The 16131-nt window shown below is 36.0% G+C and overlaps 1 protein-coding gene across 3 annotated transcripts in view; it reads right to left on the bottom strand.

Annotated features, from left to right (window-relative positions):
* LOC122844535 (glucocorticoid receptor-like) overlaps positions 1–16131 on the bottom strand; it is a 63326-nt gene that overhangs the window by 12031 nt on the left and 35164 nt on the right. For 2 of the 3 annotated variants that reach the window (XM_044140114.1, XM_044140116.1), the window contains 3 exons: positions 10997–11166; positions 7882–7908; positions 2064–2180 (listed from right to left, as the gene is read on the bottom strand). In XM_044140114.1, coding sequence (XP_043996049.1) covers positions 2064–2180; positions 7882–7908; positions 10997–11166 — 314 coding nt within the window. The remainder of the gene's footprint in view (positions 1–2063; positions 2181–7881; positions 7909–10996; positions 11167–16131) is intronic. The other variant, XM_044140115.1, reaches the window with a different exon arrangement.

Here is a 16131-nt window from a genome sequence, read left to right as displayed (position 1 = left end):
AAGCCTGTCTGTTGATGCACTGACGTCCATCAAATCCCACTTTCTGTCTTCCTGTCTCTCTTGATGAGCATCAGCTTGTACAAAGTATACCAACAGCAATTTAATACGCTAAAAGAAACATGAAATATGCTTAAATAACATCCAACTTCAGTGCAATTAAAGCAGCTGCTGTGTTAAACCTGATGACCAATGTTTTTTTTAATGCCTAAGTCCATGGGAACCATAAAGTTCTACAAATATTGCTGATTTTTTTTTTCTTATTAATGTTTGAATTAAGACTCCTCAAAATTAAAAGTAGATATTTTAACAGTGATCGAGCTGTTTCACTGGACATGGTCAAAACACAATAAAAACGACCCAAATTCAAAACTTAAGAAAGCAACAATAATTAACATTTCTTTTCTTCTATAAAAGATGTGCTTTCCTTAAAAGTGCTTTGGTCCTATAAAAAGTCACAGTTTAGCTTTGCAATTTTCAGTCTGTAAAATTGATTTACAACAAGTAGTAAAGCTCAATATTTTTATTGTTTTAGTCTGAATATAAATTTATAAAATCTAAACTTTTCTATTTTATAGGTTTTTTTGTTGCTCCTATAGACTATAAGACATAAAAGAGGGAAGAAAAATCCCATGTCAAAACATGACAGCTACAAAAATAAGGCATTAAAGCACAGAGTATGCCACTGAGCCTGTACCTGATTTTATTTAAACTTAAAATATGCCTGAGCAGTAGGAGATGTACAACCAAAAATTCTGGGAGTTCTACGTTGTGTTCCATTTAAACGAAAACAAATTTTTTACAATTTGACGTGGAACAGAGCCAGTCAAGATAGAGCTGTCCAAATCTGATGTCATTGTCGTGTGATCGGTGCATTTCTAAAAGCTGCTCCCAGGTGAAGGAGTTCATTATTCTGGCCATGAATGAGCATGTTGCATTGGTAACACCAGTTTTTCAGGTCCTGCGCCGATGCTTTGGCAGTCAAAACAAAATGAACTGCTGCCAAGTGATCACAAGCTCCACCGCTTTTATCATTTTTATATACATGCAATATGAAAACAAAGACTGGCAGTTTCAGCAATTTAATGACAGAAATATAGATTTTTATCTTTTAAGAAAAAAACTTTTCATTTTCTACACCTATTCAAACCTTGACAAACCTGAAAAGAAAATTCAATATTTTGTTACAGACTTTGAGCAAAAACTGACTCAACATAGAGTTGTATTAAGATTGGATTCTGAACAAAGTAGTAAATGACTTATTCTGAAGAAGTGCTTCACTTTTATTTTCTTTTGCTCCCAAGACTTGTTTTTAAATCAATATTGACAATGACATAAAGGATATTCTGGGAAAGTTCTTAACTGAAATATTTTTGCTCAGTTATTGCAAACCAACATATAAAAACTTTTCCTGACATGCTTTGGGACGTTTCTTGGCTTTTTGAAAGAGTTGGTAACTTCTGAATATGCTCTAAAGTTTTTTTTTTCCAGCAACCCAAAAACCACAGAATGTTTTACAAAATCAGTTCACACTATTTCCAAAGTAGAAGATGTTGGGTGCAAAGTTTTCAACAAATTATTTTTTTTCAACTGATCTATTTTCCTAATATATCTTATTTAACATTTTTTTTCTGTAACTGCAGTGAAAGGGAGTTATGCAAAGTATCACAAGGGAGTGTATACTGTACTTGGGCTTGCAACACTTTTAATCTAAGAAGGTTTATGGATATGTTTCAAGCTACTTTATATTGAGCTTCCTTTTTCCCCTGAGGTCTTTATTTTAAATTAATCATCTCTTCCTGGAATATACCCCCCCACCCCCACCCGGCGTAACAAAGTTTGTGTGGCAGGTGTAGGTGGGGGGAGACCGTTCTTCCTCTAATCCCTTGGCTTTCCATTTTACTCAGGATTTGCATGGCCATGCCAACATTTAAGTGAGGCAATGAATTCAGTCCTAACAAGCTTATTTGGTTCCATTTTTACCCAGAAATTCCTCTCCCTGGAAAAGCTGAGTTACAGTGTAAGACCAGAGCAGACGTGATTCATTCACTTGTCACCGTATTTACCTTCCAGGTTCATTCCGGCCTGGAGACATTTCCTGAAGCGGCATGCTGGACAGTTCTTCCTGCGGATCTTATCAATGATGCAGTCATTTCTTCCCGCGCACAGATAGTTGTGCTGACCTGTACAGACAAACGGAGGAGGAAGAGGAGAGGGGATAAGGGACAGACAAATTAGCCAGCTAAGATGGTTTGAGGAGGATTAGCCTGAGCAGCCTGCAGAACCACATTCACCACCTGTTGACTTTACAGCAAACCCTCACAAACATGTGGCATCCCAGTAGTGTTGACAGAGTCACCCTCTCAAGTCTGTGTTTCTACCACCAGGCACAATGGTTGTGTTCAAGAATAAAAATGCATTTTGATTTGTTTGATTTGGCAGATCATAGATGATTTACCTCTTAATAACTGTTTATTCTACACAAGCATTGTGCCATAACCACTACAGACATGGGAGGAAAAAAACAAAAAAACATAACAGGGTCTTTGATTAGAGGTAAGTTAATAAGAAAAGGAAGGCAGTGATAGATGTGTGACCAGAGGGAAGAAATTCAGTAGATTTCCTTATTCCTTCCTTATTGCTTGTGCAATACAGTAAAGCCCATCTGGGGAATATTTCTACACCACGTAATTATCACTGCTTAATATCCTTTTTGATTTGATGGTTTGCAAACACAGCTAGCTCATGAAACCTTTGCTGTATATTTCCTGGGGCGAACGTTGAGGTATGTTTCATGAAGCAACTGAAATCTCCTCTCTGCCAGGATCAACATGGCGACCAAAAATAAGAATGTCAGGCACCACAGAGCCATGCTACGCTCATCTGTTAAAGTTTCGTTATGAGACTCATCCAACGGCATTCCAACTGCCACATTCACCCAAAAAAAATAGAATTGATGGACTTTATGAGTCACCAACCCAACAATGAGCTGCAGACAAGCTGCTGAGACATTGCAGCAAATACAGTTGAAACCAGATACACAAACATTATATAAAAATAACAACTTTTTCACTCACTTTCAGGTCAGTTAGGATTATCACAATTATATATATATATATATATATATATATATATATATATATATATACATATATATATATATATATATATATTTGTGAAATTGGAAGAATGAAGAGAACTGAAACAACAACGTTATAATCCCTTAATCCAATTTGAGAAAGCTGAGATAACAATGTCATTGTTTGCAAACCTGGGACTGATTAACTCAAACCTTTTGAGTTAAATGGACCCACACACATGGATGCATTTTACTTACATGTGTGACATCATGAAAAAATATAAAGAAATAAACCTCAGGACAAAAACAAAAGTTCACAGCAATGATCATATTTACAGTCTCTTGTATTTAAAAACTTATCATGATGTCATGCATCTTTGCTTTCGGAGAGAATCAGGGCCACATAATCACTGATCCTCTATTGTACTTATCAGAGGGCATCAGGTTCGTTCCTCATCTTCCTCATTTTTTAAATGCTAGTCTTATGATGTTAGGCTCACCTGTTGCAGTTAAAATCCTTTGCATTTATTTGCACCGATTACAAAAGTGAACTGTGGAGATTTCTTTCTTTTTCTGTTTTAGTGTAGTCATAAACGTTGGTCCTCATGCAACCTTGTTTGTCGGTTGATTTAAAACTTTTAATAACTGCTCTAACTGCTACGGGCAACTTTCGACAAGTTGCTTCAACACACCTCTGCCTTAACTCCAATGTCTTTGATAAGTGGATATTGTCATTTGACTTCTGCATTATGCCGTATGCTACACTGGCAGAAACAATAAATCATTACTTATTAAAAGTTCCTACACACTGTGATTGCTTTAAGTTTTAAGCTACATTTAATCTATAAGGTCCCATAAGTGGATTTTTTTGTGGTTCACAGAATAAATGCACTCAAAGCATTTCCTTTTTCATAGGTTTTTCACAGTGAGATTTCACAGTGACTGCAGTTAATCATTTATTTAGTCTTGTTGGCTCACCTTTGCCAGGTGAGCCAGTAAGTTTGGGATGTGCCGTATTAAACTTTGTTCTTTTCTAAAAATTTGTTCTTATCAAAAATAAAAGAAAAAATGTCTGATGGAGACATAACAAAATAAATCTATGCACAGTCTTACTTGGAATATGTATTTTTGTTCAACTCCAAGGTCAGTGTGCAAGACATGTTGATCATGTTGCTAGAAAATATTACTTTAATGTTTTTAATAAGAATGTATGCTAAAGGGTCAGTGCTACAACTAAATGTAGCACTAGCTAATTCCAAGCAGCAATAACAAGTCTTATGCAGTTATCCTTTTTCAGTGTAGGGCAGATATGAAAAGCTTCTGCAATGCATCCAGAAGCAACTGAATACTCCCTCCTCATATATTCAAAGTTACCATTAAGGATAATATAGCTAGTGCAGGAGTAGTGTTGCTTCATACTCAGAAGATTGAGCATGACTGCAGGAGACGTCATCTGCTCAGAAACAAGGCTGCATTCAAAGTCATGCATTGCCTGAACAAAAAGCCCTTTGGGACCACAATGACTGGTCTATTAATAACAGTCTCACTGCAGATCTTTGAAATATCCAGGGCTGGATGCAATGTCTTGAACCAAATTGCATTCTTTAATATTCATGGTGGTTTATAAGAGGATGTGAATATGTTCTGTGTTGTTGGAATCTAGAGGTGGAAAGATAAGACTAAGGTGTTGCTGGTAAAACTTTACCAGAATCAACTTTACTGGCCAAGTCTGTTTTCAGCCTTCACAGCATATTGATGTTAAACCTTTTAACATTTGTAGTTTGACAATTTGATTTTATAGTAAGTGGACTTGTGTTATTTATTTGTGAACCATGAAAAAGTCCTTAACATGAAGGAAATGCATTTTCTACACCTGCCAGCACAGAAAACACAAAAACAGGATGGAACAACATCTGGCATCAACATGGCTAATGAACTGGTGAACGAAGGTTTAAACTGGGTTAACCACACAACACTTTAAGATATGGTTAACCTTAAGATTATTTTCATTTTAAATATCTAATGTAGCAAGTCTTGAGTCTCTAAAAACTGGAGCTTAATCTTTAAGACAGTTGTGGCCGTACAGAGAGTTAAAATGTTTGCAATATGAAAAGTGGAGGAAAACAAGGGGAATCACTGATTTTAAATACCATATTTTAGATGTTAGCTTCTTGTTTTTAGATTATATTCCCATTCTTTCTTTGAAACAAATTTCTTTAAGGAACTCCAGAATTGCTTAACTCTGTGATACCTGGACAGTCGCAATCCAGGTGAGTTTTAACAGTCAGACTGTTAAAACTCACTTTGAAAACTCATTGTAGGACAAATCCCATTACTATTTGTGTTTAATGGCTGTAGGCATAATAGATGCACACTATTTGGAAGGAATCAAAGAAATGCAGAGCCTTTAGGCATCTACATGTGCAATCACTGATTATTTATAATAGGTTGTGCCCACAACGTGCAAATAAAGCTCAACAGTACTTGGCTTTACCAAGACGAGTCACAGCTAGAATATTTTCCTTTAAATGACGTGTTAAGAGATTCTGTCTGAACATCAACTCTAGTAGCGCTGCAGCCAGGATCTCCTGGTCATCAGTAAACACTGGATCTGGGACAGCAAGCAAATAATTAGCTCAGCTTAATGATGCTTCCTCCTGCAGCGACGGCGGCTGATGTGAAGTGCAGTCTGGACACCAGATAGAACAAAACTTTATACATTTGTATATAGCAATGCCAATTTTTTTAACTTTGTTCATAACTTTTATCTAGTAATCCAATCTATCCAATGCTTGCTTGGAATAAGAACCTGAAAAGAAAGTGAGATCCATTTCTTACACTTTTCAAAATAGGAAAGACAAGAAAGTTAGTTATTTAAGAAAGAAAAGCTTGTTTGTCTCCATAAGACAGGAAATTACTTTAGGAAAATTGCTTCTTGCCTTGACTTGTTCATACCCACAGAAGTCATGAGTTGGTTTCTGGTTTTAAGAAATACCAAAGAAAATTATGCTTTCAAAACCTCCAAAATATCCACACATTTTATTATTATTTTTATTACTGCATTTTATTAAATTCAATAATAAAAAGTTTATTTTTGCAACGGTAAGTAAATAATTGTAGCTTTTCTGTGTGATATAAAAAAACTTTTGTTTATGATGAGCAACATTTGGTTTACATTGCTGTGGTAACAGTAATGATGTGATTTTTCATCTTTACTTAAGATGCAAATATCATAGCAGCCCAATCCCACTTTCCAAAATCATAAGGACTACTGTTAAATAACTGTAAAATCACTTTTTTTTCCCCAAGCGTAGTTTCTTCCTTATTTTCCAATGTAAAACTAAAAGTTACTCCGAATATATTTATTCAGAGGTTGTTTTTTTTTTAGTAGTTTTTTTTTTATGAATTCACTGGTACTGGAATCTTTGACGACAAAAATTTTAAGCTAATCCATAATTTAGTATTTACTTATTCAATTTAAAGTATTTATTGAAGTTAAAGAAAGCTAAGGAGCAATTAAAGACTTAATTGCTGCTACTTAGTAAATATGAGATGACCTACATGCAGCAGAGATCCAACAATTTCTATCACAGCTTCACTTACCTCCGAGATGCACAGACAGAGACAAAGATCAGATAATGCTGGTAATACTTAGAAGGGTTAAGAAACCAATTTTATTAACAGACTAACATGTTTTGACCAAAAACCGGAAACTCTGCCAAACAAGGCTGGACAAGGACCCAAGTTTGTCTTACATTATTCTTACAGATTCCAACAAACTCCAAAGCTCTCTTGGAAATAACTGCAGTAGAGTGATTATGCTACTGTAACAAAAGAGGAATTTGTGTAAATTAAAACATCTTTAACAGGGTTGTCTTTAGTTGTAGGGGGATACATCAAGGGGAAATAATAGTAAGAAATTGCAACCTGAAAAATTCTGAAAATAATTCAGACTTGTCATCAGTGTTGAAGGGCCGGTGTTGTGAACACAAAATGACGATACCGAGACTGTAAACTGCAGATTTCACTGACGTGACAAAGTGTCATCTCAGTCACCAACGTAAACAACCATCTGTGGTGTCAAATGTGTCAGCTGAGTGTTTTATCCGACTCCGATCTGCTGACCAGATTCCAGAAATGCCCTCATTGTCCAGAGATACCAAATTTGAAAATATGAATGGGTGCAATAATATGAAATATAATCCCAAATTTTTTTTTTTTAAATGAGGGAAATAGAACTTAGTTTTGTGTAACAGCAAGAACATCAGTTAAATCATATTTTTGATTCTTGAGTAAGAGTAAGCAATAAAATAACTAAAAACTAAGTAAACAAATCCAAATAGGAATAAAATGACCCAGAAACGTTTTGAACAATATCTCAAAAGTCCTACCATTACATTCTGTAATATGAGCCTTTATAAACACCTGAGCAGCACAGAGACAGATCTCCAGAGATAAAGTGGGTCAACAGCAGATGTTTAAGTGAAATGGAGGGTGGTTGTAACATCAACTCTGAGATCCCAGGCTAATCAGGAAGAAGAGGTGAAGTAGAGCAAGATGAAACCAAAAAGCACAATAATCATTCAAAAGCAACCAACGCTCATTTGAATCATCAAGTCAGAAATCTGCATGCATTCAGAGACAGTGGGCAGCAGAGGCTTGTGTGGATATGTAGGCAGACTGCTAACATTTTAGTGCTGAAGAAATGCAGGGACATGAGCAAATCAGAAGTGACACAATTTTCATCATAATCACAATTACAATGATTACTATTATTAATGCAGTTTAAAAGTGCATTTATTTACCATCTGTGTTTTGCCGTGCTCTCCATCCTTCACCATAGAGATGATGAGCAGAGAACAGACAAGGGGGAGAAAAACAAAAATGACACACATAACTTTCTCAGTGCTACTATTGGCAGTTATTTTCAAAATAAAGTGACAGTTCAGTTCTGCCCCATCGGTGGTTACACCAGCACGACATCATAAAAGCAGGCAAAGCAAAAAAAATAAAAAAAACAATCATGCAATTTCTAGTACCGTAAAAATAATCTCATATTCAATGTTCATATTTGAAGACACAAAGAATATTCAACTATCAAATCCTGCTAAAGTGCAAAATGTTGTACTTTAATGATCAAACTGTCATAGACTTTAAAAATCACTAATAACTGGAACCTTTAAATCTTGAAATGAAAAATAATTATTATCTCTCCATTTCTGTTTGCTGTTCGCTACACAATTGGCAGAAGGTAGTTTATAGCAGAATGACAAAACCTATTTAAGAATGGAAAAAATATATGGACAGCTCTATGGATTTAGGAAAATAAACAGCTGTGCTTTTTTAAATTAGTGACAATATTGAAAATGCTAAATGAATCTTTTTGCATTTTCTTTTTTTTTTCTTTTGCTATGGTGTAAGCTGTTAAAAACCTACATGATTTTATCTTATTTTACCAACACATTTTGTCAGGTGCCCTATTGATTTGATATGATCCTTCATTCTGACAAATAAAACTAAACTAAGAGTTTTCACTGACTGTATGGTTTCAGATCCACCCTTCTAGTGCCTTTTAGGCATTCAGACCCATCCCTGAGTGTTTTGTGAGGCATGGTTTGCAATCATCTGAGGAATTTTGCAGTAATTAAGTAGCAGTCGTTTTACCTCATTCTTCTGGAAGAATTACTGGATGAATAGGGAGTTGCCATTTTAAGACCCAGCTTACTTTAAGTGCATTTTCACTCAGCTGTTCCTGTAGCTACTTTATATTTTATTTTATAATAAGGGCTGATCTACATAGGTACACTTTCAGATTTGGCACATTCTCTTCTGAGTCTACACTCATTCAAAGAATGGGTTGTACTCTGGCAGGCCGAGTCTCTGACTTCCTTGAGACTCTGCAGTTTTTGCTTTGTTTTTAAACATGACCTGAAATAATGTGCCAACATTTATTATTACTTTTTAAGCATCATGAAAACATATTTTAGTCATCGAGTTCTTGAGTACTGTTAATGACAAAAAAATCTAAACCATAAATCTGAAACGAACCATATTTAACAGTTTTGTGACAGCAATGTCCCATGTGCCAGTTTTCAGTATCTTTTGCATTAACATGTATACTCGGAACCTGCAGAAGCCAGACAAACATGTAAAATAAGGAGCAATGATTTGTGAAAGCAAGTTTGTTCACCAGCAATGGTATTTGCAGTTACAGTGGAAGCAGACAGAGGAAGCAACTGAAACAGAGTGAAAGCAGGACAAGGCCACAATCTCTTAACCAGGGAGAAAAGGATTAGTGAGGGTCATCGCTTTGCAGTGGGCACTGCGTCAGCATTGGATCAATAAGAATTAAGGGACTAGCTTATTTATTATTCACCAAGGCTTTGCAAGCCAATTGTTGATGAGTGCAAGCAATGATCAATTGTGAGGAACAAAACATCCAGAAGGTAACACCACATCTACAGGGACAGCTTGTAAAAAGACAGAAACAGTAAAAGCACAGGAAAGAACACGGAGTAATTCAGAAAAAAGCAATAGACCCAACAGATGTTTATCGCCTGTCAGCTGCATTCCTTTTGTTCTCAATATATTTTTATGACTGCAAAACAAAGATCATCTAGAAAAATAAAAACTCGACAAGATGATATTAGAGGTTCTTGTGACAAGGAGAATAAGAATCCATTTAGTCTACTGCAGCGTAATACGGAGGATGGAACGGTTCATTTTCAGTTTGAGTGAAATCTGTACCAAACAGGTCAGCGTATTAACTAAAAATAAAAAACAACATGTGTTTGCAGGCTCATGTTATGTGGAAACAACAGCAGCAACTCCATTTCAAATAGAATGAAGTGGATCTACACCGTCAGACTAAATGATAATCCATCTCTGGTGTCCCATTTGTGCTACAGTATCTGCTCATCTAATCATCATGCTGCCCTGCTGCTGGGACCATTCCTACTCAGTTGTCCTATTGTTGCTGCATCATAGCAATAAAAAATTAATCTTCAGCTTCTCTGTCTTTGTGAATGAAACTATTTGTCAAACACTTTAAGTGGAGCAAAACTGCAACCTTACGCCAAAGCTGAGAAATATATTCAGCTATTGCAGAAACACAGGATATGATGCTCATGTTAGCAAATTCCTATGGCGTTCAGCTAGCTTATACTAAATTTGCTGTGAGATATTCTGCTTTGCCACAGTTTAAAATGTCCAAATTTTTGTTACCTAATGAGGAATGGTCGATAAGTTGTTAATTACACCACGTGGAGCAAATAACAGGAATCTTTGTGAAGAACATCCTCAACTATTGTTAAAACTGGGCAAAATAGCATGAATTTAACATTCTTTAAATCTTTTTACCAAATCAGAAAGCTTAACAAAATACAAAAAGGTGAATTGAAGTCGTGATCATAGCGATGTTAACCAAATATAGATTTTGTGAACCGTTCCACCCCTAGACAATCCCATTAGTCAAATTTGATTATATAGGTTAGATTATTTAATTGTCTTTTAATTAGTAGATTTCTGATGATTTTTTAAAATGACCTGTGGATCTCTGCAATGACAATAGGAAAGAAAAAGGAGGCCAGAACTAGAATTTTAAATAACAAAATTGCACATACAGGAGTAAAACAATCTACCTGCCAGTTTGCCAAAGTTAACACTGACATTTGCAGAAACAAAAACAGTGCAGATGTGATAAAACTGTTAACAGTCGAATCCTTCAAATATGCGCTGTATGTTTATCAAAGGGACATGCAAAAAAATACATGACTATAGCTTGGTGTTAAAGTCTCATATTTTCAGAAAAAGACAACTTGTGATTTATGGAGGAAAATCGTAACTGTTTCCAAAAAGTGAGTCACGACTGAGAGAAATCAGTGAAGTGTGATCAGTGTGTGGTAGGTATCTAAGACTAACCTTCAACGGCCCTTTTGAAGAACACTTTGCAGCTGCCACAGGTCACCACCCCGTAATGGCATCCTGATGCCTCATCCGAGCACACCAGACAGATCTTATGGGCTTGCCCACCGGGCTTGGACTGGCCTGTCACGGCAGTGCTGCTGTTCTCTCCTGCTCTGGCTGATGAGCTGGAAGAAAAGCCGAGAAGAGGGTGGGGTTAAAAAAAACACGCTCAGAATGTGTGCTATGCATAAAAATATGCTAGTTTTCAGGAAAATTATAGCCTGCAGAAGCCTGATTTACAGGCATAAAAAGTGGCATGTTGTATTGTTGCTAGGAGACGTAAAAGTCCTTCTGATAGGTCTGGCGTCCAAAGAAAAAACAGAAAGAAAGGCATCATTTTAATTATTTTCTCAAAAGACAAAGAAATGGAAAAAAAAAATAGAAGCACAATTATGTTTTTTATTTCCTTTTTATTTGGTGGAGAGAAAGAAATGACTCATTATGTGACATAATTAATAGAGTTCTTATTTTGACTAGCTTACAGCTTCTGTTTTCATTAATATGAAAGCAAATAAGCTGAACAGTGTGCAGCTTATCTCCAGCAACAGTGTTTTTGTGCACAAGCTAAGCTCCAAATCTCTGGCCATGCCTGCAATTTTATTATAATGCCTATTAAACCCTTGTTAAATCCTGCTGTGTGTACACTTGCGGTCGTCATTCTCTCTTTGGTAATAATTGAAGTTACCATAACTTCTACCACACATCATAAAACCTAAGTCACCACAAACAGTGAATTGTAGCTACAGTAGCAGCAGCAGCAGGCGCAGCAGGATTATGGCAAGAATTTGACCGAATTAAACAAACTCTCCTCTATTGTGTTGTAGCACACAGGAGAGAATGCAAATTAAAATTATGAAGCAACCATTTTGCTAAGCTTGCTTCCGACAAAAAAGTAGGTCTATATGTACAAATATAGAAACAAGTGGAGGGATTGATACCCGTTGAACTTTTGAGCGTTTCGTCACATTGTAAGCAAACACTTCAGTGTTTTTCACTAGGATCCTATGATAGAGTACCAATGCAAAGTAGTTTCTACTTAACAAGTCATGTGTAGTAGAAAACAATGTCATGGTGTTCAAAATGTTTTGCAAATAAAAATCTGAGAAGAGTGGCATGCAGTTTGTATTCAGCCCCTTCTACTCTGATACCCCTAAATGTCCTCCAAACAGATTTCATCTGTATGTTATTTCACTGCAATATAATCACAGCTTTCGTGTGAAAGAAATTTATTTATAGTGAACATCAGAAAAAATAAGACTAAGGAACACATCAGGGATGCAAGGATGAAGATGTGGATAGGTTTAAGCAGAGGTAAGTTTAAGGTAAGGTCAGGTTAGGTTATTTCAAGCTTCGAACATCTTATGGAGCCCAGTTTGATCCACCATCAGGAAATGGAAAACATACAACAGCAAACCAGACCCATAGTGAAGCAGATTGGCAGGTGTAACCAGATTTTAATTGTAAAAAAAAAAAGTTTCTGAAAAACATTTCTAATTTTTCCTCCTTAACTACTTAATAACAAACTAACATAAAGTCTGAATAAAATACATTTAAGCCTTTGGTTGAACTTGACAGAACAGTTCAAGGAATACTTTTTTCAAACACTGAACTCTGATCCTTTTTCAAACCACCACAATGGATTTTACAGCCTTTGGAAAGACGATACCTGCTTGTGTAAACCAGAATGTAACAAAACAGAGTAGAAATAGTGGATCTTGGAAGGCATCCAGTTAAAAATGTTTGTCCATGTTGTATCAGTGGGAAAGATTTCTCCTGGCACATGAAGACCAGATATAATGACACAAACTTCCACAGCAATAGAAATGCAAATGCTGAGATTTTGTCAACCTCCAGTAAGACAGTCAACCACACTGTTTTACAAATGGCAGAAACAAAGTGGGGAAGGGAGAGCAGGGAGCTTTTTGACAGAGTCTCTAAGAGGAGGTGGCACATCAGGAGTAAACAATTCTAGTTTATAGATGACATGATCTAACTTCAGAAAGACAGCAGTACCTTAACCAGAAAAAAAAGGAATATAGATGAGTTGTTTGTTTATTTTAGTGGTCTGGAGAGAAAATGATTGACGCTCATAATAACCCAGAACATAGTGTTTAGGTTTAATCTCACCCTCACACGTAAACAGCTGTATGACTAGGAACATAAATGACTAAATGCGGCCTATATTGAAACTTTTAAAACCACAACCTGTACCTGCTTGTTCTGTCTGGATTGTAGCTAACAGTCTCATTAAGAATCTGGGTCAAATTTAACACATATTTTCACTAACTAGAATCTGCCACAACATCACAACTCGTTCAATATCGATTTGAATCAAATTTATGTATATTTAATAAAAATCAATAAATGTTTCACAGTGTTTCACCACAAACTTCTTTACACATTACTGAGATGTTGTGTGACAGACCATATTAAAATAGGGTATAAATGGAAGAAAAAATATACATTTTGGTTTTTTTTTACATAGTTTTACAAGGGATGCACTGATCTAAAGATTCGGACCCATATCTATTACTATTATGGAGGATAACCAATATTTACATATATACATATATACCTCTCTACCCTTCAGACACAATGAAAAAACAACCACATTGCTGACACTGCTTCTCTGTTTAAAGAAAACACACCACAGTGTCACATGCACAAACAAAAAACACACCGCCAACCTCTCCCCTCCAGAAAACATGCACAAAAGGCAACAAGATGGAAAGAAATATCAGTTTTTGTTAAACATCGTCCCAGTTTTATTTATGGGACCAAGAAATTGCTGCTAATCCCTAAAATAGTCAGGTATTTGCACGTGGTGTTTTGCATTGCTTCCTTTACTCAGATCCCTCTATGAGCTAACTAATTGGCTTCAGAAGTAAACGCAGTCCACCTATATGTAATCTAATCCCAGTATTAAATACAGTGGCTCTGTGGTGGCCTTGGAGGTTTGTCAGAGAACGTCACTGAAGAGATGATTTTAAGTTGAGCAGCAAAGTGACAGAAACGTGGAAACACACAGACTCACACAGACATAAGTGAGACTATACAGCAAGGGCACATTTACAACAGAAGAAAAAATATTGGGAAATTAATTAATAATTCAAAGATTCAAAGAAATGTGACACCCTGTAGAAGATCAATTCAGCTTCAGTACAGCTTAATCTGGTACAAAACCTGAAATTTGCTGTTCAGTGATGCTATTCGTCTGACCTCAATGAGGTAGAGCTGTTCTGTAAAAAAAATGAGGCAAAGCATGTCAATCTCTACATACCTAGAGCTAGAAGGAAAAAAACCCAAGGAGGTTTCAGAAAATATTGCACTACTTTATGTATGTCTGTAGCATAAAATAAACCAATCTGAAACAAGAAAGGCAGATATTTTTGACTCTGAAGCTCTGCTGAACCTTTGGATCTGTGGACCTTCATGGACTAGACTGGCTTAATGGATGCTTCACTGAACTGGAATCTGAGGAGATGGAAAACTTGGTCTGTAAACATGCTCCATGTAATGTTCCCCAGATGCAGCATTACAACAAGAAAACTGATTTCAGTCTTTTGATTTTATTGAAGTTTAGTTGCTTTAGTTAATCAGTGCATCTGATGCAAATAACAAATGTTTTTATTCGTGCAACTACCCTCTGCGGTAAGGCGTGGCCTCATTCAATTAAATGATTTAATGCTACACAGTAAATGCTTAGAAACCGTCTTTGCACATCATGAATCTTAGCTGCTGCCTTCTGAAACATGCTGGTTGTAACAATGGATCATCAGTAGAGAAGTATGGAGTTTATAGAAAAAAACATCCTCTTAACCTCCATTCCACTGTGATGTACTCTTGTTACATCACAGTCACATTATTGACAGCTTTGGTCGGATTAAACTGAAGATGCTATGAAGCCTAATTATTGAGTGGCTGTTGCCCCATGAGGGCTCCCTCTGGAGTACTTCGAAACTGCAAAACAATAGAAAGAATGAAATAGATCAAATGAAACCACCAACAATTCAAGCAAACTAAGTGGCGGAAATTACTTTGAATTTGCTATGTTTGGTTTCAATATGATGCCCCAGTTTTGGCTTTATAATTTTAAAATGCATTCGATGACTAAATAGAGAAGTTACATAATTTTATTTGCTTCAGTCTAGTGACTAAAAACCTGGTCATAAAATAACCACAGGGCAGTGTTGAATTAAACATTTATAAAAGACCTTGCTCATACGCTCCATTCACCACTGAGGCATCAACTGTGTCTCTGAACTATTTAAAACCGATTCAAACCTCATTAGAAATGGGACCATAATGCACCAAAGCTCAGCAAAACTGCTGCGCAAGTCTGAACTGTGATACACAGACACCGAGCCGATGTTTACTGATTAACAGGAAAACTGGAAAGTGATTTTGTAATAATAATAATAAAAAAAAAACATATGGAAAAATCTAGTAAGTGCACTCACACAGTGATAGATTTTTGCAGGAACAGAAGAGGACAGCTGTGTTTTATTGTTTTTCCACCGCAATTACCTTTTCTTCCTTTGAGACCTGAAAACTCAAACACTGTGTTACCATTTATTTCTTTCCTCCATTTGACTGCTATGTCAGAGTGATCATGGGCTCACTATGTGTGCTGAAAAATTACATTGTTACCAGCTTTGTTCATCTTTTTATCTTAACAAACCACTGTCATTGAAATCACTAAAAGACAATTTATTCCTACAAATCGGCTTTTACATCATTTAAAGGGGCAGCAAATATTTCACCCAAATTGCAAGTCACAAACAACGCCAGTCTTTGAGAATCTAACCCTCAGACAGAAATACCTCATTTATTTGTGAGCCAAAAATGCCAGTGAAATGAGATGCTCTTTGAATGCAAGTAAGGTATATCACATTACCCTTGGTTATAACTATACTCTACTTTTGTTGGCCCCAAGCCATTTAAATCAGACTAAAATAGAGAGCATGTTGTCCATAAATGTTGCAGCTATGACTCATTTTAAGTCAAACAATTCCTTAAGAGTATCATTTATTACTTAATAACGCCAATTCAATTCAGGATTAAAATTCAATTTGAATAAAAAAAAAATC

The sequence above is a fragment of the Gambusia affinis genome, linkage group LG15 (assembly GCF_019740435.1).
Source record: "Gambusia affinis linkage group LG15, SWU_Gaff_1.0, whole genome shotgun sequence".
Classification (NCBI taxonomy): domain Eukaryota; kingdom Metazoa; phylum Chordata; class Actinopteri; order Cyprinodontiformes; family Poeciliidae; genus Gambusia; species Gambusia affinis.
The sequence above is the reverse complement of the archived record's forward strand: the minus strand, read 5'-3'. Positions and strand labels throughout refer to the sequence as shown.